Here is a 23,874-nt window from a genome sequence, read left to right as displayed (position 1 = left end):
TCAACATAAGGATCGTAAATCTAGAATGGGAAGCCTGAAATCGTTAAAGTCACATATTTATAAAATCATATTCAATTAGGTTAAAAAAGTGCAATTTCTGTCATCATGTCATAAAAAGATGTGTTTTTCTCTCAGATCTACTATAAAGAAAAGCTCCCTATATTGTTACAGATAGAGGCTGTTTTCAATCAGTTACAAGGGGCAATCCAATTACTGGATGGTTTAGTGCAGTAACTGACTCCAGACTAATTTAATTTCTTTAGGTCTCTAAAGATCAATTGATCTGATTTGTTTCCCTCCCCAAAGGCTGTTTAGGAAAAAGCAGGCTTAAATACCTGGAAATGAAATACAAAGCTCGGTACACTTTCACACTACTTAGGTCATTCGGAAAAGCTGGAACCCGTGATAAATGAGTGCTCCCTTGGCCCTAACATCACAGGATGCTTTGCAGGAGAGCGCTGAGCTCGCCACACTGTGCTGTGCATCATGTACACATGTGCTGTACGCAGCCCTGCTTAGGAAGCAATGCATGGAAAGTGTTTTCACAGCTTCCAGGTAACTATTCGCTTTCAAGAGCTGTGCAAATGTGCATTCAGCCTGCCTAGCCTTTTCCCTGGCAAATAATTATTCTTATCAGACAGTGATCTTGAAGAAACGACTAAGTTTCCAACTGGACCAAGCAAGGGTCATGTCGTACTATTCAATGTATCACCTACATCTTGTAACACGTGTCACAATAGACATCAAGCAAGAAAGTCTTCCTGTTGTCACATCCCACTTTGCTATTTCTTTCGCTTTGTATCAGATTTCTTGAAGAAATTTTGCTGGTGCTAAGATGAAATCTGTAGAACCAGTGGGCACTCAGAGAATGGCATACTCCTCTGCCCGAGTATTTTAATGCTGGCACTGAACAGAGCCCTAGGTATTTCTGGACTATATCAGATAACTTAGGAAATTCCCAAACAGTCTGTTACCAGCCCTCGTGTGTTACCCTTTTACCTTCTCATTACTTGATGTGTTGTGCAGCAGGTCTTGTTTGTTTTTTTTTTTAAATACCGCTGTTCCCTAACTGGGGCTAAGCTTTCCAATTTAAAGTCAAAATAAGACCTTAACCAAACTTGGCCTGGCAAAACCACAGTTTTAATGTCATTTCAATACTTTTCATGTTCTGTTTCTTGTATTTATTGTAGGTTTCACATTTGGCTACATTATTGTTCATGGCAACATTCGTGCCTGGGCTAGGCTGCCTGTCTCGGGCTCTATTCTTACACTTATCAATAAACAAAAGGGCACTGCGGTTTATGCTCAGCATTCTGACTCCATGCCATGTGCTGTTATAATAAGATGTCCTCTGGAAATATTCCCTTCATAGCCAGCACCACGATACCAGCCAGTTCAGCTGCACAGAGGTAACTAAGTTTTTCTCCCAGCTTATCTGTTCAGACTCTCTCAGCCCTTGCATAGCTGTGTTATTAGATGTCGCCTGTCTGTAAAACAAGGAAACTGAAATGTGAAAATCACAGTCTCTTCTCTTCGTACGGGTCCTTTCTTGGCTATTTATTTCATATAAAACTGAGCTTTGGAAGTTGTTTACCTTAGTACTCTGTTAATACAGCAGTCTATGCTATTTTAATTAAATCTCTTCTTTGGGTTTTTTTTTTTTTCCATTTTCAATGAAGGCTTTCACTTAGGAAACAATTTTTGAAAGCTTTGCAAGTGTGCACTGCAGTCTACAAGCTCGCTTTCCCCAAATTACTGTTCTTTTACTCAATTACTCAACAGATCGCAAATCATCCAGTCACTAGTAAGGTATAAAATATACCACTATTTCCCATCCACGGACCCGCTTAGATTGATGTACTCCCAAAATGCTGTATAGACTTTCTCTAGCTGTATGGATATGACTTTATTGAGCAGTTTGTCCCCCTATACGCACCCGTGAAAGATGATTCACAGATACATCTGGATACCCCCACCTAGGAGCCTGGAGGGGTTTGGCTTCTCCAAACTTTCTTTCATGGTTGTGTGCTCATAGAAAAGTTTGGATGCACTATATCCACCTCCATCTAGTTCTCTTCCAGTCTAAAGGACACAGGCAGCTTAATTTGCTTCATTTGCCAAACTATTTGACATGATATCATAAAAATGTGATGAACTGGAGAGCTACCAAGAGATTGAAGTTTATTTCCTACTCAACTGTGGGTTAATGCTTCTGTCCCTATGGCAGCAGTTGTTTATAATGAGCTCTACACACACGGAACTCCACAGTTTCCAGATAAAGCTTTCCCCCGATGCAGCCTGCCATACAATTTTGGTAAAACAAAAATGGCATCTTTGTCGTTCAGAGTGGGAGTTAATGGGATTCGTCCTGATGGCAATAATTGCTGACTTCAGTGTCTGGGACTGCTGAAGTGTATTTTGGGAAGCTCCCTTCTCTCTTTTCCACTGTGTGGAGCAGTGGGGAGCTATAAAGATGTTTTTCACAGGACCACTGCCCTTGTTTCTCATTGACCCAATTCACAGCCCTCAGTAGGATTAAATGGCATGATAAGAAAAAAAGCTTTTCATTCCGAAGTTGTAAAACTGACCCTCTCCCCCCTTAAAGAAGCCCCCTCAGGAAGATGAATATATTGGCCCCAACTGAAACAGATGTCAAAACTCAAAACAGCTCCTTCTTCATAAAGTTTATAAGTATTTTTAAAGGAGGTGGAGGAGGCTTACTGTATGCAACAAGATAACGTTAAAATGCACAGCTTCTCAGGAGTTGAAAGGATGGTTTTTCTACAAACCCTCTCTTCTCTTTATCTTATCTGCATGGAAAGTAAACAGAAAGTCCCCATTACCTCTCGATATCAGTGAGTCTGGAAGAGTCCCGGAATCCTTTAGCAAAAGGGTTGCTGTCAATTTTCAACTTGGTTATCTGGAAACACAGAAAAGAGCAACGCAACATGAATATAGTGTTAAGGTATTGCAGCGTACAAAGTGTTAACCAATCCATCCTCCTGACTTCACTGCTAATTTTATCCGTGCTCCTTGTGTGAGTGCGTGTGTGCCACTCTTGAGATGCTGCAAAGCTGGGGAGACAGAGCAGGGTGTATTACACATATGGCAATGGAAAGACCAGAGGGCACAGTGGGCTCAGCCTGTGTGCTACCCAGCACAGGAGGAACCCAGCCACGTACAGCATTACTGCTTCCAAATACCTGAACAGCGTGAATCGGGTTGTCTTCTCCATGAGCAACACACAGAACTTCACTAACATCTGAGCCTCATTGGTGGACCTGCACAGCAACTAGTATGAGCCCAAAGCAGGGCAGGAGCCACTGCCTGCAGACCTGAAGTTGTTTCTGTTCAGACCCACCATCCATTTATTTATTTATTTACTAGGATGTAAATGTTCTCAGCCAGACCTACCAGCCCTGACATGGGGGAAGTTTAACTGCTTTCGCATGGAAAGAGGCTGAGAAAGGGAAGGAGGGAGGGAAAATGTGGGGAGAACTGAGATTTAAAGTGACAGATCCTGGATTAAAGGAGTAACCCCATTAAAACCATCACAGTCCTGGAAAAACAGAGCTCTTACAACCAAAACTCTCCTTCCTTCTTCCAAGGCAGCTACAAACCTGCCCAGTGCATCCTGTCAGCCTTTCCATTCTGCCAGAGTAACCCAGTGATCAGATGGAGTCCCTCTGCCCCAGAGCAACTTTCCAGGCATAGGTGGTGGCTTCCAGTGTTTTTTTGGGAGCAGGAAAAAAATACACCATTGCCCTTGTGAAGTTTTCTAGCTGTCCAGCCGAATGTGATTTGGTGAATAAAACCTAAGACATCATCACAACATTCAGATTTTCCAACCATACTTCTTCCAAGAATTAAAAATAAAACCATAAGTGGGAGTTAGAGCTTGACAAGGGACAACACAGGACCTGTCCTGCAAGGCAGTGAATGCCTCCAGCTCTCGCTGAAGCCCATGAAAATGAACAGCTCTCGGCATTTCATACCGAGTGGCTATGTCAGCCTGGCTTTCTTCAAAAATAAGCCTGTATTGGAGGGGCCACAAAGTCATTTTTAATAGCCGGCCCTTGAGTCTCAGAAAGAAAAGGGATCTTTTCCAAATCCTCAAACAATCAAATGCTCTCATCAAACAAAGGTATTTCAAAATAGGGTGGCTTCTCCTCCAAAATAATAAAAAGAAAAAAAAAAAAAAAGAGGGCAACTGAACCCAACTTTTCATTTTGAGAAAGAAGTCTTCTGGGAGGGAAACACAGAGAGGGGGGGACAGGCTTAAAGCAAAACCTGAATATTTATTTACTACTCTGCGATATACGAGCGATGTGCTGAGCGGCTGTTCCTGCGGCTGCCACCCACCTGCCCTGCCACCCCGGGCAGCTCACTGCACCCCTGGGGTGCTGTCTGCCCTGCCCGGCATTTTGGGTGCACCCAGGGGCAAGCTTTCTGCGGAAAGCCCTTGCTTCGAGGCACCGCGTAGGAGATGCTGCAGCTCACTGGTTGTTCCTATGGGCTGGTCAAACAGCACGGGACCTCAGTGCTGGCTGATGGTTTGAGGTTGTCTCATCACGCAGGTACAACTACCCTGAACACCAGCCTTGTCACAGGAGCTTGTAACAGCCCAGCAAGTTAGTTAGAGTCTCATTCTACTCCCAAGATATCCATAAGCCCTTGACTCAAGGTGGTGTTGCAGAGAGCAGTGGGTCTGGGCCTCACATACAGTGAACATTTTTATGGCAGCATTCTGAAAACTACCTCGAAAAAAGACAAGCTCTGACTAGTTCCATTGACTTAGATCACCAACACAGCGAGCCAACTGCACTGCAGAATAATAAGGACATCTCTTCATCTCTTGAGCATATTTTCACCAATCAAACTTCCATTTTCCTAATATTAAAGCTTTGGTATGACATCACAAGAGAAACTCTTTGTATCCACCAAAGCCAGATGAGACTCACAATCATTTATGGCCATATTTTTCCTGAGAGACTGTCTCACAAACAATCAGAGAACATCTGCTAGAAAGCATTTTAAAATGAAATCTGACCTACAATTCAACTCTGCGGCAGTGGTTTGACTGTTTAAACAAATGCATGCCCTTTAAATCTTAAATTATGAGATAGTTTGTTGAAAGTGTAATGTATTTAGCTTTTATCTAATAACCTCCAGAAATGTAATCAATCCCTCCTTAAAACAGTTCTGAAAGAAATGGCAAAAATGAAAAAAGGCTCCATTTTCATTAGTCATAAATAAAATGACAGCATCCACCTCTAGGGGTTCCGGAGATGTTCCATTGAGAAATTTTCCAGGACTCAATGTATGTGCTTTGGGAAGGTTAGTTTAGAAACATCTCTGGTGTAAATATTGTTGGTCAACACAAATCCGTCCTACAGAAATAAATTCCAGGTTTAGCTGGTTTTGTGCCTGTTACTATTTTGCTGGTTTCTACAGAAAGTTACGTGGAAAAATCTAACCGCCTGTCCAAACATTATAGTCTTGAGATTGCCAGGTGCTGAATGCATTTTCTGCAGCATTCCAATACAAACCTGAATTTAAAACCAATACACGTTGATATTAAAGCCTTGAAGTGGGATGTGGGGTCTGTCATAAGGACGGACATAATTCTACTACTATCATCTTCAGAGCTTCTTCAGCCCCCTATGCAGTAGTATCATTCTATTCATGGCATTCAGAAATTAGTTACTTTTGCTTCACATTAAGAAATGCAGACTTCTTTAAAAAATCCAGCAGGTACACTGACTCTATGATGCTGCCTGCCCACATATTTGGACAGTACTTATATTTTTCTTAACTCAGGGGAATTAGAGAGGGAAAGTGGTTTGTTTTTTTTTTTTTGAAGTGCCACAGTCATCAAGCCCTTACAGCATGCTCTGAATCGCACTGAAGCCAACAACGTCTTTCCACTGACTGAAATATTAAAGCCCTATCCACTGTCAAGGAGATCCTCTGCTCTCTGATTGTTTATATACTTCCTAAAATTACTCATTAGCAATCCATTGTTATGATCTCTTCCATTTTGTATATATTATTCACTGGTATGCAAATTGAAACTCAAACATCTGGATGTAATCTGGGCAGCCTCTGAAAAGCATATCTCTGAGTGATTTCCCTTACGTTTGAGCCTTACAGCTTAATTAGCCAACTTTTTAAGCCCATGAAATCATGTGCAAACCAGGATATCTCTCAGCTAATAGCTTGTGGCATGAAGGGTTGCTGCAAATAAGAACAGTTCCTTAATGAGCTATAATTACAGAAGGACTAAATGATAGTATGCAAACAGCTTTGTATAGACAGAAGGGAAGACAAATTAAAACCTCTTTCATGTCATCTTTACTCCCATGAATAATACTTTTGAAGTTAGTAGTACTGCCTGTAGAGGTAAGGATTACTCCTGGATATGAGCTGATCATGCATGGTCACTACAGACGTTGGCATGGAAAAGCAGAATTGTATCAGAAGGCTTCCTCATTTAGGTTGGGGGAAAGGGAGTTTTCAGCAGGGTGGGATTTAATTAAATCCATGGAAGTTAACAACTGTACTTACCAATTGATTCTGGTAGGCGGTAACAGCAGTAAAAACTGTCTCTGGAAAGATAAACGTCCTGAACTCTTCTGATTTCAGATTTAGCAAAGAAGCCGTGTGATCCTTCTTCTTAATAATGTGGACCCTTGGCTGGTACTTGTGCATCGAATTCAAAATGATCTGCAAGGAAGAATGAGAAGGTTCTGTCCTGAGAGGAAGGTTGGCAGGACCCTCAAAAGCTTTAAAACTGTAGGGGGTGGGGGGAAGATCTAATTAACATGGCAGAGGAGACAACTGAAATGTAACTAGCCAGAGGCTGATTTTCAGAGCAAACTTTCCAGCTCCTTTGGGCAGTTCCAGAAAATGAAGGTGGAAAAGCAGACATCCCTGGAGCTAGTTTCCTCCCACTCCTACGCCATTGGTGAGCACATGTTTTTTGAAGCATAAATACCTGTTCCTACAGGTGAGGTGTTTTACATACAGAATTTGTTATTGCTAGCGTGTGCCCAAGTTTGCAGGTGTCTGCTGCAAGTGTAAATACATAACTCTTGAAAGCTCACGACTGAGAATCCACACTTGCAAAAATATGCAGGTGCAGAATGAAAACAGCCAGGGATCCCTCAAAAAAAACCCAGACAAAAAAAATAAAACCCAACCAAAAAAACACTACCAGCAGCAGCACAAACTGGCTGACCAAAAATAAAACTCCCCATGTCCTTTTACTGTGGCAAACCTTTACAGCAAACTGCTTCATAGATGCTCTTCGGTGTAGACTACCAAAAATGAGAGCAAAGAGGGAAACCAGTACAGAACCCCCAGGTTTTGCCATTTTATCCTCATTAATAATTGTTTACGAGCTCCCAAAACAATTTGAAACCTGATGTACCAACTACCCAATTTCAACGTTCACTGGAGTCAAACCAAGAGTCCCACTTGCTTCAGTTACCACTGGCTGGAGGCCTGTTTGGCTGCCTCTAACCACAGTATTACAATATAAGAATTAAATACAGAGCTCGGCTTGCACCAGTCCTTGTTTTGGATATAATCACAGTCACAAGACGAAATTGGCAATGGTGTGGGTGGTTCTATTTTGCAGGGGCCATAACAACGTTACAGTCAGCTCCGTACATCTGGAATAGCTAATGCGCATTCCTCAGGAAGCGTTAACTTCAGCTGAAACACAGCAGAAGTGGTGCAGTATTTCATGCTAACTCAGTCAACGAGAAAGGTTGCACGTTGCATTGGAGTGGGGAGCTTAGGGACAGCTCTGTTGAGGCTAAAATTTCCATCAGTGTTTTCTTTGCTGCTCCTTCGGGGCCAAATGTTGTGAAGACCGGCACTGTGACTTAGAAGGGTGGGACACACAGTGACAAGTAAGTCATTACAGTGATGGGGAACCATTGTCCTGAAAGTGTTGCATGTCTGCTTTTACCAGCACAAGTGCTTTCCCAAATGACTTCACCATTTTACATACACACACACACCCTGCCCGTTGACCTTGCCTTTAATATCTTTAGCACTTTTCCCTCTCTGTAAAATTTTATCTTGCCATCCTAGTCACTTGGGCTGCTCTAAGCAGCTGGAAAATACACTTTAAAGGGCAGTGCATGGATGGTGATGAGCTTACCGAGGGGTTGGCCCACAGAGCTTCCCATTGCCTTTCATGGCCGTGATATTCACACCAAGACATTACATCTGAGCAACAGCCGAGCGGAAAGAGGAAAAAGATGTGACAGAGCAGCTCCCACGCATGCCCTTCCCTTTCACTCCTCTCTGAATGCAAGCGGTGATAAAGAAAACCCCATCTCTCAAACAAGACCACGTAATCCTTTATGAAAGTTTTCCAGAACCAAAAGCTACATGGATAACATCCCCTGCCACCATGCTCTTCCCTCCACCTTCCCACCGGAGGCAGATCGGGTCATTCAGGTACAAAACAAGTACTGAAGGTAGCCAGGAGGTCACAAAGACCCATGGCCAAGGTTAAGGTCACTATTTCCTTTTCGTGAGGGTCCATGCACATAGCACTCCACCTGCATCCCCGCACAGGCTGCTGATGTTGCACTACTCAGTGATAGTGAAGTCAGCAGGATGCTGCACAAAGACACAATGCCCATTAATTCCGTGTGGCTTCTTCTGTTAGTATCATCAGAACAGCCCAAAGGAGTTAGATACACAGCGTGCATCTCTCCAGAGTACCCCCAAGGGTGGTCTCAGAGTCCAAGCCGTCCCCCACCTGCATGGTGTAGCTGTCATAGCTATTGGGAAATCCCCGATGCCAGCTGTGCGATACCCGTGCTCGCCTGCCCCGAGAGGAACATCAGGTAGGCATACCCTTACAGCAGCCCCCTGGCACATACTTGCAGGCAGCACAGCATGGCCACAGGCCCCCAGCCATCCCGCCTGCCTTCGTGCTGACAGCCTGCAGCAGGGGAGATGACCAGAATCCATCTTTACAGGATCCTGTTTGCTGTAAGGTCAGGCAGGTTTGTAGGCATCTGGTTCCCACTGGCTACAGACCAGTCACCAGAGGCAATCTGGATGCCAGCTGCAAAATCCCTGAGGTGGCTTTGAATCCAGGAGCTATTCTGTGAATGCAGCTTCCATATTCACCAAAGAAGAGCGTTACCCGGCGAAGTTTCCTTTCAAAAAGCATGGAGGTTCCTAACTTCTGCCAGGTTGACTCTAAAAAAAACCAACTCTGGGCATAGCTCCTCGCGTCTGTTCTGAAACCCCTACTTTCACAGTTACTTGTTGGCCATGTTCACACCTTTACATTTGCTTTTGCAAGCATTCATGTGTTTGAGCTTTGCTATCATAAATGCCAGAAAAACAACTGCAATAATGTATACACTCACGGTTCACCTCACCAGAAACCAGAAACGACGCCACCCCAACTAAGTGCAACCAAAAGTCCTAAAAGAATCAGCCTGTGTGTAAAACCACCAGAAATCTGGGAAAAAAATCATGTTCATAAATGTCCCACAACCAGGGAAATGGGAATTACTTGTTCAGCTATAAAAATCCAGAGACAGGAGCCATTTCCTTCCTCTGGTAAGGATATCTCAAAGTGTTTCCATGGAGCAAGCTGTATGTCATGCACACAGAGATAAGGCTGCTGCCTGATGCTCGGGGAGAACATGTACATGGCTCTGAGGTTATGCATGCTGCTGGAGATACACAAGCAGAAATGTTTGCCAACTCCAAAAGTCTTGAAATAAGAGAAAACAAACAAATGCTAGAACAAACAAATGCCTCTCTTCTCTTCAGGTTCCTTTTCAGGAAATGAACCGCCCTACAAATAAAACACCACAATTACCTTCACAACCAAAACTGTCTTCTGGAGGATGGAGAAAGCAAGCAAGTAGAACTGGAATCAGGTTGGATCCAGCTTCTCTACCTATAACTAGTATTTAAAGGCATCTTTTAGGTCACTCAAATTTCCTCAGGAACCAACACGCATTATCGAACGTAATTAAGATTTTAGCAGGTCAGTTTAAGAGATCTTGTTAGTGAAGAAGGGCTCTTTTAGACTGAAGGGAGAGATTTTAGGAGGGATTTAGATTCTCCCCTTCTCTTAGTACATGGGAGCTCAGAAATGCCATTGATCATATCACCATGAGCCCTCCTTAAGAGCTCCAGAGAATTAATTTCTTTCTTAATTCTAGTGAGCATCCAATGACGGTATCTACATAGCTTCAATAAAGCAGCACATAAAAGCTGACAACCTAATTTGGAACATAAACCCCCACAAAATATTAAAAAGGGAATGCTCTGCGAAGGGGCAGCACCTGTCACACAAACCTCAACACAGGATCAAGCCTTCAGGGCTTGTTCTGAACAGAATATGCAGAACTTTCCATCGACTTTGGCTGTCCAAAGCCTTTGCATAAAGCATGGGATCCACCTCTGCTGCTGCTTTGAAAGTCAATCGGGCGGACGCATCTCAAATGCTGCAGATCCTTTTCTCCCACTGCCTGTATCTGAGACTATTACATCTTCTTGCTCTGTCACATGTCTCTGTTCCCGACAGCTTCTCAGACCTACTTCTTTTTTATACTCATCTGGGCTTCTGGGAACTGCACCACTCCTAACAGGTTTGCAATATACTGCTGCGAGCCCTTTATTAGAGGCACACATGGCCCCTGTTATGATGAAAAATGCTTCTTTTTAAATGTGCACGTATACTGCTCTATCATCACTCGGTGATAGAGCCCACAAATCTTCAGCTTTGCCCTTCTACAGATTATGAAATAAAAGAGAAGAAGAAGAAAAAAAAAAAAAAGACATTCTCTGCTAGTCAGGAAGGGAGCAACAGTGGGAACCAGATTCAAGAAAAATATACCCACAGACAGATCTTTACAAAAGAACAACACAGAGGCATCTATCTGGGCTTTCTTTTGTTTTTCTTTTTTTAACTCCTTTTGTTGTTGTTGTTGTCTCCAGGATGTGTTTTAAATGACCATGGCTGTGGTTCAATTCTTAGGCCTTGAAATGATAAAAACTCTCTTTCAGATGAGAAGCATTTGCACAGAACACAGCTCAGACAAATGGTCACCACCTCACACGGTCCAAAAAGGCAATAAGTACTGCACTATGGGAGGGATTTCCGATACCCTGTATGCCACAATTATTCAGTTTTACAGGTTTAGTTACTCCTGCGCAGGCTTCACAGTTCAAAATCATTCCTCTCTTCCCGACACCTTGTTTACTAACACTGCCTTTATCTTTGGTCTTCTTAACTGTCCCCTTCTCAGCCAACAACCCTTCCAAAACCACCCCCTGCTCTTTCAGCCTTCCCCTGGGGAACTGCCAAGCCCAGAGGCAACACTTTTAGCTCCTCCTTTACAATTTGGAGGTGCTACCAATCCATTTCTGCACTTTACAGGCACTTTCGGGGAGGGAACAGGACCATTTTTCTTACCACCTACTATCAGACAGTGAGTCAGGTAGCTAAAGGGGTTGTCCCGATGATGGAGCATAGCAGGAGCTTATGACCAGCAGCTCTGCATTCTATTTACCATCTTCCAGCCTCAGGGCTTGTGAGAACAAACTGGTGCCAATCAGAGCTGGGACCCATCTCATTTAGAGGCCCAAGTCCACCCTGTGACACCTTGACTTGCAGGTAGCCTACAGTTATTTCAAGAGCAACTGAGGCACACTTTTTTTTCTGATTCAGTAGTCCTTGCTTTGGTGTCACGTCAGTATTTTCTGCTGACTCTGTGCCCATGCTGTGGCAAATCTGGAAGTAAAAGAGCTCTTACTGATGGACCAGCCCTAACAAGTTGCCTGTAATGAGAGGGAGCTTCCAAGCACACACGGAAACATGTGTGAGCTTGCCAGCCAAAGCAAGTGGCAGAACATACTGCCAAGTCACCAGAAAACACAGTCAGAAGCACGACAAAAAGCCCACCTGCCTCCCTTCTCTCCCTCGCTTTGATGGTCAACTCCACCCTGAACCTGCCCCCGACGGATGTTCTGCCTCTGGTGGCAGTAGGAGCATAATTTGAATGCTTGCGTTGACCTGGGCTCTACCTTGTGAAAGGTCAAAAAACTGAGTTCTGAAGCCACCTGTTCCTCAACAACAGATTAAAACCCAACGTGTTTAAGCTTCACGCAGCATCTTCCTCCACCGCAGTGTGAAGGGCTGGCCAGGAGAGAGGGAACACGGGGGCCACGGCAGCTTTTCCCCATCACAGTCCCCCTCTCAAAAGCTTAGCCCTGCAGCACAAGCGAGCTGTTCCCCTGCACCAGTTGCTTCACCCTCACCCACCAGGAGGGCTACTCACATGGCCGTGCTGATCCAGCTCGTTGTTGGTGAGTTTGACTTTTTCGAAGGACACCATCTGCTTCAGTAGCTGCTCTCCTGTGAACGGCGAGTCCGGGTGCACGTACAGCCTAAAACACATAGGGAAAAGGCCTGCTCAGAAAAAAATCTCACCTCGTGGCTTCTGCGTGTGCATCACTTCTGTAGGAAATTGAAAAGCCCGTAGGATCTTGCTTTTGGGATATGCAGTGGTTTCACAGACGTGGGTTTCCTGATGGCTTAGGGTAATACAGACCGGCTACTTGAACAAGAGACAGTCTCCCCCAAATTAATGAATGCCTGAAATATGACCATTGATGAAAGACAATGAAGCAGACAAGTTGTTTATTTCACTGGAATGTAATGAAGAATCCCATGTCCAACTGCTAGATTGCTCTCTAACCATACCTAGTATTTTTATCTAGTTATCTAAAATGGAGACATTAACTAACATTCGCTGTTGTGTCTTTTCCCAAATGAAAAATCGATCATGTCTTTCTCCACAGCTGTACTAACAAGCACTTAAAATAACAATGACTACAGCTCCAAGAGAAAAAACACAGTGTCATTAGAGAGATAATGGGGGAATGCAGATAAAAATGCATTTTTCTTTATATGTAACATTAAGCCGTGATAATGATTTTAACCTGCACTCGATCACACGTTAGCTGTGGTGACGTCTGTTTACAAGAGGCTGAAGGCTGCAGTCCAGCACAGTGGCCTGACATTCAAAATTAATTGCAGCTCCGTAATTAACAATCCACCACTTGGGAAATTAAACAGAAGAAAAGGAAGCACAGAAGACATGTAGATACAATGATATATACGTTATGACTAGACTAATTACAAGTGCCAGGCTATTTAAAAACAATGAATTTATAGGAATAATGTACTGCTGAAAATTACTTGACTCAAACTTTTTTTGTGATAGCGAATTAAAGGCTGAACTAGACCTTCAGCTAGTGCAAACCAGACCTGTTCTGCTTCTGTCGGTGCTGGTTACCCCTCGCTGAGGGCCTGACTCTCGTTTTGGGTGATGTCCTTGGCCACACGGATGGATTTCTTCCATTAGGTGGGTGGGGCAGCGCTGAGATGCCGGGTTAGAAAGATAAACATTTTTTGTTGCTGTTGAGCTACGATTTTGGTTAGGCAAGAGGGGAATGGAAAAACCACTAAACGGTGGGGCGTAACTCTCCGATGGACTGCACTGATCCCTAATCAAGGAATGCCCATACTAAAGACTCCAGGGAGCACAGCTCTGTTGCTCAAAGAAGAAGGGGATCTGATACTGCACTCTCCATTTTTGCCAGCAGAATCCCCAAGACACAGTGAAACTAAAATTTTACCGGCACAGCTCGCTTCCGATGTGCAGGATGTTTTCCTTACATTGATCCAAAGCACAGCTTGGCTGGTGTAGCTGTGTCCACAGGAGGGATGCTGAGCCAGGGTTCCTGTTGCAATAAAATATTCCTAGCATACAGGCGTCCTCATTGCTATCGACTCTGCTGATTGCCCTGCAAAGCTTATGAAAAATTATGATGTATCTGAAAACCCAAGACGTGGAATTCTGTCACATCAAAGGACTTTTACCTCTCATGAAAACTAACTTTGCCTTCCTGTGAAAAAATCTACAAAAATCTCAATTTTTAGAGCCCTGAATTAGCGAAGGCAAAACAAAAACAGTTCCAAACATATCCTGCAACTTTTCAGCCAGTTTTGTGATTTTTTTTTTTTTTCCCCTCCCCTGGAGCCTGAGTCCTAATTTTGAATGTCTGGATAGCTAATAATGTTTACTGTGATCAGAGAGTGTCAGGCTCAGCAAGTTTTGGTTAATTGGGACCAAAAAGCCAAACTATTTCAAATATGTGCTGGGAAATGAGTAAAGATCTTCATGTGTCTAAAAGCTGAGCACCATTTGTTTCACACCATAGGCGGTTAATACTTGGCACTGCTTTCAGACTACAAAGTGCCTGGATGCTAGCAGAGTGCCAACGGGAAAGTCCCTGAAGGATGGGCACCTGAATGTACATGGTTACCTAAATGTATTAATAGACCTCGCTTTTCTTCTGATTTCCCACATGCTGTCAATCCCACTGCAACATGTGGTTCCACCTGGTGAACTTCACCTATCCACATGCTTCTGCTACTGCTACGGTCTAACTTTGTGTGCCTGGGAGAAGGGGCTTGAAAACTAGATGGATCACTCTCTGAAGTAGAAGCCGTCAATGAGACTGTGAGCCCACATGAGCGAACGGCTTGGAGAAATAAATGTGCACGCTCCAGCACAGCACGCGAGGCTCCCCAGAAGTTCACGCGGCCTCTGCTGCCCAAGGCCAGTCAGATGCCAGGGGCTGCTCCCTTCAATTCACAAGGGCTTTAGAAGCCATATTTGGATGTGAATTCACTCCACAGTATATGTTTCATGATATATGCACAGTTTGGGTACTGCTTCCTTCATGCATATTTTGGAACGCGACACTGCTCTCCTATTTAGTTTAACAGTTGGACTGGTCCTACAAGCCCCGTGCACGCTGCTTTTAATTACCTTAATGTCTCAATTTGCAAAATATAATACCTTTTAAAGTTTCCTTCCTAGAGTTCTCTGTAAGTGTCTGAACACTGTAACTTCATTAAACTAATGATTGTAGCCAAATAGTGTTAAAAAAAAAAAACAAAACAACAAAAAAAACCAAAACAACCAACTTTTGAGTGAAAGAAAGAAGTTAAAAAAGGAAGAAGAGCAAGTAAAGGTACATGCTGAAACTTATTAAACTGATGTTTCACGCAGTCTTAGCAATTTGGAAGAACAAACATAAAATATCACATAGGAATTCTATACCCAGATAGCACTTTTCAGAGAGTCTTTTGTAAATCTCCTAAAGTATTTTTATTTAAGTGTTCGTTGCAACATAAACTTATCTTAAACACTGACAGCAGGAAGACAGGGATAAAACTAGTTTTTATAGCAAGTTCCCTGAAGGGCTAATCTTTCAAAAAGAATCACAGAATACTTATTAATTTTTTTAAAAAAAGCTGTCTTAGTGTTGAAAGTTATTTTTGTAATGGAAAAAGCAAAACATCTAGCGGGTTTGATCCTGCAAAATCTTACACCCATGCACAATGTGACACCTTAATAGTTCCCTGATGCCATCGCGCCTGTGCAGATGCAGGCAGTGATGTGCATGGGGAGTCAGCACCTCTGTACCAGCACCCAGGCACTAAGCACACGTACACCCCTCCCCAATACCCCTTGAGTGAGGAGAGCTAAAACCATGTGTTTGGAGGACAAGAAATCCTGACTTCATTAAGGGCTCCTGTCACTGGAGCAGGACCAAACCTGTTTCAAGATGGAAGAAGTGCTACTTTTAATCTGTTCAAGCAAGACTGAGGACTCCCACCTCAAAAGATGCATTAACACTCCAGAAGAAGCACTAGTAATGCAAACATCAGCATGCTGAACCTCTTGACATCCTTTTTCTCAAACAGGAGCATAAGAAGGATAAAATGCATAAATGTATACGTAAGTACCGTTCACACAAAGAAAAAGCAATCTGTGCCTGTGCTGGGATCAGTAGTATTTTGGCTAAGCATCTTGAAAATGAAATGGGAAAGGTATACATTTACACATAGGACCAAAATATTCTGAAAACATCCTGAAAATGAAACAGCACAGCTATACACTTGCACATAGGGGCACTGATCCAATGGGGACCTGAAAGATCCAGGACCAGTACAACGACAATAAATATTAAACTCCAAGAAAGTTTGACCCCAGCTCTAAAACACTCAATAGGGCAGCTGCTAATTATTCCAAAGATCAGTCTCTTGTCTGATGTTCTTATATTTCCTCATTCAACTAGTCTATGCCAGATAGAGCGTGAATTAGCAATCTATTTATAGGTATCCCAAAAAGCGCTTGAACAGAAAAATAAGAAAGGGAAAACCCTGCCTTAAAGCTATTTCTGTCCTTCCCTTATTTCTTCTTTTGATGCTGACTCCTTTGGAGCAGGATCCATGTTTTTCCTTTGGGTTTTGATCAGTGCCCATTACAATACGTCAAATGAAGCCCTCAGACGTTAACCACATTGCAAGAAGGATTTTTTGGCCATGAAAACAAAGCCAACATAACTCCTAGGTTGCTGACTTTAATCACAGCTTCTCTGCATGCGCTTTTTGTTTGTTTACTTCCCTGAGCCGCCTTACAGAAATCAGCAGTCAGCAAGATTTCAGTTGAACTATTTATATGAGGAAAGTGTGCAGGATTTGATCCCTATACTCACACACAGAAAAAAAAAAAAGAAAAAAAAAAGTGCTTCCATTTCTTGCGTTTCACTTTTAATTTCTCCCTCAGTAATAAGCAAGTTCTTAACCCCGGGCTAAGCCACCTGGAGCGGGTCTGTGTGCCTGCGCAGAGCCCTCCACGAAAAGTTTCTTTGAAGCCAGAGAGGCATCCACATTATTTCCATATCTCCGGCTCTGACTCAGCAAAGCCGTTCGACATGTGCTTCAGTCTTACTGGACCTGGGGACTTAAGTACGTACTGAAGTGCTGGGCTGAAGACGATGAAGCGTGGGTCTCCACTGAGTGCCCTCCTACCTACAGCCGAGCCCTGCAGCCTCAGTTTCCCAACGCTGAAAGGAATTGGTCATTCATTACATTAACAAAAGGATTTTAGAAATTAATTTTCTACAGCATTTTGTTTCTGTGTAGAGAAGGAGGGTAATTTGCTTAATTTTTTCCCAACTTCTCAGAAAATTCTGATTTCTTAACAACAACAAAAATCTCTGTGCTGTAGAACTGATCCATACTTTGCCTACTATATAATAGCCAACTAAAAGCAAGAATAAAATTATTGGTTAGCAAACGCTGGATATGTAATCAAGAAATAATATCATTTCAAGCATAAACAGCACTGTACTGTAATGTAGTATTTCTACTTGGACTTGGCTGGTGGTGCTTGGATTGTTTTAAATTATGAAGTCAAATACAGGGGAGGGGGGGGGGGCGCAAACCCAAGAGACAAAACAATATATTTTTTTAAAAAAAGCTTTCTATCTGAATTACAGCAAACATTTTTAATTTATTTTTTTTAAAAAAAGTATATATGTACCAGAGCTTTCAGCCAAATCCTGCATACCTTTGAACATTCAGTTTAAATCAAACCTCAAGCAGAGATTTGAGGCCCGTTTCTGCATCACAAAAATTAATCATAGTTCTACCATCAACTTTGTTGAGCACAGACTCAAAAAATCTCATACTGCTGTTTGCAAACAGTGTGGAAAGATTAATAGCAGGTATTTCTTGAAATTAAAAAAAAAAAAAAAAAAAAAGGAAATAAAAGAAGGACCAGCAGTAAAAATCTACAAACCTTGCAGGGAGCGGAGGGTCAGCTTTTCCAGCCACTAACCAGGAAGACCTGTGGTAGGCATATCTATATCTTTTATTGTCCACGGGAACTATATCCATTAACACAATGTACTTGGCTTCAGGATCCACTCCCGAGAAGGAAACCCTGATGGTAGGAAACATTCTCCTGAAATAAAGGCAAATCAAAAAAATAAATAAGTGGATGGAAGGCAGAAATAAGAGAGCTTCTGAAAAGCTTAAAAGTAAGAATTCTATTTGAAACCACCTGAAAAAAAAAATAAATATCAAAGCATCTAATGATTCTGCTTCAGCGTGATAGAATTTAATTCCTGTGCATCTTTCCAATACACAGAGAAAGAGCAACTTGAGATCAGAACTATTTTTTGGAAGCAAAAAGAAAAAATGGAAAAAGCAAAAAAGAAATGTACTTTTTGCCCGTTAGTTAAAAGTACACCACGACTTCAGAAAATAGCTGTACCTAAGGGCAACTAAGTCCTTAGAAACGTGGGGGTTTTAATGGGATCCGTACTAGTGTTAGGGAAATATTGCAGAAATTATTTCCGTTAACATTCTCACATGTTTCAGATGCATGTTATTTAAGCCTGCTCGCGAAATTTCCGAGAATTTTCAAAACTAAACTTTCCTGTCTTTACTTAAATTTTGACAAAACGCGATTTCAAAATGTAAGGTTATGCCACAGATCAGAAATAATTAACTTTAAACAGTTTAAAATGTTGAACTTCAAATTGCAGATTTTATACGGGGGTTGGTTTTTGTTTTTCTTTACTTTTTAAAACACATGCTGGTAGACATCGCTAGTTAAGAGAAAAAAAATCGTCGGGGAGCTACATTCATAACAAGTAACTTTGGGGGTTACAAAACCCGACAAGACATTTGGCTCCTGGGGACTGCGTTTGACTGGCCAAACCCCACAAGCTTTTCGCAGAAACGGCGGGGTTTGGGGTGACGGGAAAACCTGGGGTTCTTTTGCACCTTTTTTGCAACCGAGAGAGAAGGGAAACACGCCGCCCCTAGCGCCGGCTGGATTACACCCCCGCGCCCCCGGCCCCGCACAATCTCCGCACCGCGCGGAGCAGCTTTTAGCCACAAACAAATTATGAGGGGGACAAAATTTCTCCCCTGGGACCCCACACCCCCCGCTTCGCTTTCAGCCGGCACCGCACCCCGCCGCGCCTCTCCCCCCGCGGGGCTCCGCGCACCGCGCAGCGCCCGGCTCAGCCCGCCGAGCGGCTGCTGAGCAGCGCGGCGGCGCGAAGGGGCTTCACCCTCCTCCTCCTCTCTCAGCCCATCCGAGCTGCTCTCCCCAAATCAACCCCGTGGTCTTCTGTTCGTTTTGCCTTCTTCCCCCCGCCCCGTCCCAAGATGCCTGCGGGAGGAGCCCGCAGGGAACGCGGGGTGCCCAGACTTACCTCCCCGACTTGGTGATGATCATCTCGGTACCCAGTTCGTGAAACTTGTCCCAGAGCTCTTTGGTCTCCAGGCTGCAGGAGATTTTGGCCATCTCCTCGCTGGGGATGATGGGGGTGGTGGGGATGAGGGGCTCGGTGCACAGGGTTGAAGGGCTGGTGCTAAAATCCCCGTGAGGGTCCAGGCTGGATAAGTCACTCAAAGGCTGGGCGCAAGAGGATTTCTCAACGAATTGTTCTGCAGGGTTTGGAGCCGGGGGAGAAAAATTTAGAGAAAGAGAGAGAGGGTTCAGCCAGGACGGGGCGACCGCCGAGAAAAACTATTAAAAAACAAAACAAAAAATAAAACCAACAAAAAACCAAACACACACACCCCCAAACCCCCACCCGAAATAAAATCAAAACAAAAGGCTGTTTAGCTGCGGCCCCCCGCCCCCCCCCGCGCTGGTTCTTAGGCGTCAGGTCATCATTGGGGGACAGCGGTGGTGACTTTCGCAGATGAGCTCCGGGAGGAGCCCGGCGCGGGGCCTCTCCCTGAGAGCGTCCGGGGGGAGATGCGCGGGGGGCGGCGGGGCGCTGCGCGGTCCTGCGCGCTGCCCCTCTCCCAGCCCAGGGTTCCATGGAAGGGTCATTCATTCTCATTAAAACGGGAGCGCCCGGCTCCGAGGGGCTGCGGAGGGCCGGGGTGACGCTGGGAGAGCACGGCGGCCGCTCCTCAGTTGCACGGCTGGCAGAGGAGCCCTAGCGCGGAAGCGCAGGCTCCGCGCTCCCTCCGCGGGGCAGCGAGCTCCTGGCACTCGCTCAGGTTCGCCGGGGCTGCCCTGCGCGGGGCTGAGCGCGCCCCGTCGGAGAAACTGGCTGCAACATGCGCGGGTGCGGTGGCTGCCGCCGACGCTCCCCGCCGCAAGCCCCGGGAGCCTGGGGGGCTCCGGGGGGGGCGGGGGAGGGGTGTCAGCCCACGAACAGGATCGGAGGGAGCGGGGCTGCCGGGCGCTCTGCGACGGATCCAGCGCCGAGAAGGACCCAAAGGCGCCCGGCCCCTACGGAGAAACGTTTCGCCCCAACCGCTGGTGACACAAGCCGAGTTCCTGGCGGTGCTCCCCTTCGAGTCCTAATGGAATGGCGTGGGGGACCCAGTTTAAAAATATATTATTTTGGGGGGGGGAAATTAATTGAACGAGCGTTTTCCGGGAAAAAAGAATAATTAAATGAAGGAAACTAGCTACGTTTAACACAAGACCCTGTAAACACGTCAAACGCGAATAGTGCAACATTCCCGGCCTACGTTATCACCCAGACGAAAAAGTTTACAATGAATTCCTGGACTATGTGAAATCTGTTGGGTCAGTTGATGAGCTGGAGCAGACGCTGAGAGCGCTGCCTTTTCTGCGTGCTTGTAAGATTGAATGTAATCTTGTTCATTGGCGCCCTGAAAGCTTAATACAATTTTTTTTTATTTGCTTTTTTTTTTTTTTTTTTTTTAGTTTTCTTGGGTACAAGCAAGGACCACAAGCCGCAGAAACTGGGATGGGGGGAGGAGGGGAAAACGCTGATGTGTTTAAAGAGCCTTCGGGAATCTGAATCGAGGCGAATCTGAATAGAAGCGAATTCGCTTGCCCGAAAATCGCGAGGAATTACTATAAAAATACTCCCGCTCAGTGTAGAGTAAAACAGTCTGTACGAGCCTACACCGAGTAGTTGTGGAGCAAGGCGATTTTCGGGTCTACGTACAAATTGTACTACCCCTTATAAGCCTAGGCACGATACTGGAGATTCTCTCAAGACTTCAAAAACATAGATGATTTGCAATAAATATTTAAGAGGTTTATTTCATACCAGCGAAGAGAAACGTTAATTACCTCGGTCTGTGGGATTATTCTACGAATGGCGAAGCTGGGTAAATAAACGGCGGAATCGAAGCTGGAGGAATTTAGGAAAACTGTTTATGCTATAAACGGCCTCGCCCGAGCGCAGAAGAAGAGACGCAATGAAGAGACTTAACGGGCCGCCGCGGTGCGGCTTCGCCTTCCGCAGGGGACACCCGCGGGCACGGGGACACCCGCCCCCCGAGGAGCGTGAGCCCGGGCGGGCAGCGGGGACGGGAGCCCCGCGCCCCACGGACCCCGGCGGCCGCCCCCGTCCCCACTCACCCAGCGGCTTGATGGTGCTCTCTGGGGACTCCTTGTCCTTGGAGCTGCCGCTCGACATGAGGGCAGCGATGGAGAAGGCGTTGGCCCGGGAGGAGAGCTGCGGCTTGGGGGGCGGCGTGTACTCCATGGCCAGCCGGCGGGGAAGCGGCGCTGCCCGGACGGGGCGGGCGGCGGGGGCAGCGGAGCGGAGCTGCGGCCGAGAGGCGCTCTGCGCCCGGCGCCGCGCGCTCCCCCGCCTTAACGCGGGGCCGCGGAGATCCTATCGGCCGGCGGCCAATCGGCGGCGGGACACGTCAAGGGCCCCGGCCCGGCCCGGCCGCGGAGGAGGGGGCGGAGGCGGCAACAGCAACAGCAATAGTAACAGCAGCAGCAGCAGCAGCAACAGGAGGAGGAGGAGGAGGAGGAGGGAAGGAGGGAAGGAAGGGAGGGAGGGAGGGCTGGGCTGGGCTCGGCTCGGCTCTGCCCGCCCGCCGGGTGGGCAGGGGGCGGCCAGCCTTCGGGCTGGCTCCCCGCCACCGCCGCCGCTCCCCCTTCGGGCAACCCAGCCGCGCTCCCCGCCGAGGCCCCGGCGGCGCTTCGGGGTGCGCCCCCCGCTGCTCTGAGCCCTGCGGAGGGGGGCGGGCACGCGGCCGGGGATGCTCCCGAGGAGGTCCCTAGGCTCTTCGCTCTGTCGAGGCAAGAACCGATGGAGAGGTGGTTGAGAAGAGGGACATGAACCGTTGTTTTTTCTCGTGCGTGCGTGTCTGTGTCCATTTTATATTTTAAATTCAAATTTTAAAATACCACAATTTTTACAGCAGCCGTTTTCGTCGTTGTGTGCCTTCTGGTGGGACAGAAGGTTAAAGGCTGACCATGCGCTTGATTTTCCTGCACCGCATCCCAGAAATTGTCATCCCACGCAAATGCACTCGCCCCTACCGAGGGCAGGTGAGACCCCCGCTGGGCTCCCGTCCCTTGGCGTGAGCCACCAGCCGCGCAGTCTTCGTCAACTCCGCTTCATCGGCTCCACCAAACTAGAGGCTCTTGATCAGGCACATTGAGACAGAGAGAAAGCCAGGACAGGCTGAGGGTGCCAACGAGCACATCATTCCAAGGCAGTGATTTAAGTAAGTTGCTCACCACTACTCTGAAACACGTCTTGTAGGCATCCTCCCGTAAATAAAAAAGCGGGAAATTTAATTAAAGTCCTTTAAAATAAAAAGAGAAAATACTCGCCCGCTAAAAACGCCTCAAGAAGACACGCAAATTTATCAATAAAGTTTCGATTTCTAAACCTAGAACACAATCCGAGGGGCTTTTAATACGCAGAGTTGTGCCAAGAGACATGCCAAGATCTGTGCCGCTCCTATCCTGGCTGAGCTTAATTAATTAGCGCGGAGAAACAATTGCGCGGGTTACCCTTTGCGGCCGGTGAAGTGGGCAACACGAAATAGTACCTTATCGCTGTGAAATGAGCGAGAACCAGCCGCGGTTTGCCCTTTCATTACCTGAATTTGCTAATAGACGGAATGTATAGAGAGAATGGAATACATCTATATGTATATATTATCGCCAACAGGACGCGCGATGGGCAGAGGGCTCAGGACTTCAGTGTGGCCCACAGTGGTCTGGGGACCAGGTCTTGCCTAAGGGGGGGCGGCGGGGAAGGGCGCAGCCAGCCCCCCCCCCGGCCGGGCAGCCAGGAGCCCCTGCCGCCCCAAGGTCACCTCGGCAAGCATCACGCCTTGCCACAGCGCAAACGAGAACGCTCGATCCTCCCGACGTCAATCCGAAGAAAACGAACAACAGAAAGTCCCCACAGCGCTTTACTCCGAGGGACATCCCTCCATTTAACAGCCCGGGTTCCCCGCGGTTCAGCCCCGCTCCTGGGGCAGCTCCCGGCGTGCGAGGGGCGGCTGCGGCGGGACGGGATTCCCGGCCCTGCGCTCACTCGGCCGGACCTGGGAAGCAGGGTCCGGCCTGCCTGGAAAGACGGACGAGGGGGGATACAAATCGCCCGGGGAGTTCTTTACACTGTTCCGGTGGTGGCAGTGGGGATGCCCAAGTCCCCTTCGGTTTCCTACCTATGCGCCGCGCAAATAAGGATAATTAAAAACCCAAGCTCCCGTCCAAGTAACAGCGCAGATCCTGGGGAAAAAAAAAAAGGGGGAAAAAAAAACCCCAAACTCTCCCTTTTCCCCTGCTTATCTTCGTCCCCGAAAAGCCAGGTCGTAACATACCCGTCCCTAGCAGGGGCTGCCCCCGGCGTGCCCGACCCGGCGGGGCTCGGAGAGGGGGCGGCGGGGGGCGGTTAATATTTCCATGCTGACCGCGCCTGGCTGGAAAACACCGACACGGGGGCCTCGGCGCAGCCCCGCGACCCCTCTCGGCTTTGCCTCGCCGCGGGATGACTCCCAGCCCCGCGGGTCGCTGCCTTTAGCGGGGGCGCAGGACCCAGCCCCGGCGGGGGGATGCCCAGCGCGGTGAGAGGAGTCGCGGAACGGGGCGGGGGGCGAGGGGGAGACAGAGGCCACGCCGCGGCCGTGGAGCCGGGACGGGGCTGGCGATCGCCTCCGGGCAGGGGGTGGCTCCCCTGGGA

General features: G+C 46.5%; 1 protein-coding gene across 2 annotated transcripts in view; it reads right to left on the bottom strand.

Moving 5' to 3' along the window:
* The window catches only part of TBX20 (T-box transcription factor 20), a 57,426-nt gene extending 35,920 nt beyond the window's left edge, over nucleotides 1-21,506 (bottom strand). For both annotated transcript variants that reach the window (XR_005827643.1, XM_040592596.1), the window contains exons 1-6: nucleotides 21,297-21,506; nucleotides 19,150-19,384; nucleotides 17,721-17,885; nucleotides 12,336-12,444; nucleotides 6,568-6,726; nucleotides 2,844-2,920 (exon numbers count right to left, since the gene is read on the bottom strand). Coding sequence is in view for 1 of the 2 variants with exons in the window: in XM_040592596.1 (XP_040448530.1) it covers nucleotides 2,844-2,920; nucleotides 6,568-6,726; nucleotides 12,336-12,444; nucleotides 17,721-17,885; nucleotides 19,150-19,384; nucleotides 21,297-21,423 (872 nt within the window). In the remaining variant the exon portion in view is untranslated. The remainder of the gene's footprint in view (nucleotides 1-2,843; nucleotides 2,921-6,567; nucleotides 6,727-12,335; nucleotides 12,445-17,720; nucleotides 17,886-19,149; nucleotides 19,385-21,296) is intronic.
* Nucleotides 21,507-23,874: the final 2,368 nt, after the last annotated feature.

This window comes from Falco naumanni, chromosome 4 (genome assembly GCF_017639655.2).
Source record: "Falco naumanni isolate bFalNau1 chromosome 4, bFalNau1.pat, whole genome shotgun sequence".
Taxonomy (NCBI): domain Eukaryota; kingdom Metazoa; phylum Chordata; class Aves; order Falconiformes; family Falconidae; genus Falco; species Falco naumanni.
Note: the sequence above shows the minus strand (reverse complement) of the source record. Positions and strands in the feature narration are given on the sequence as shown.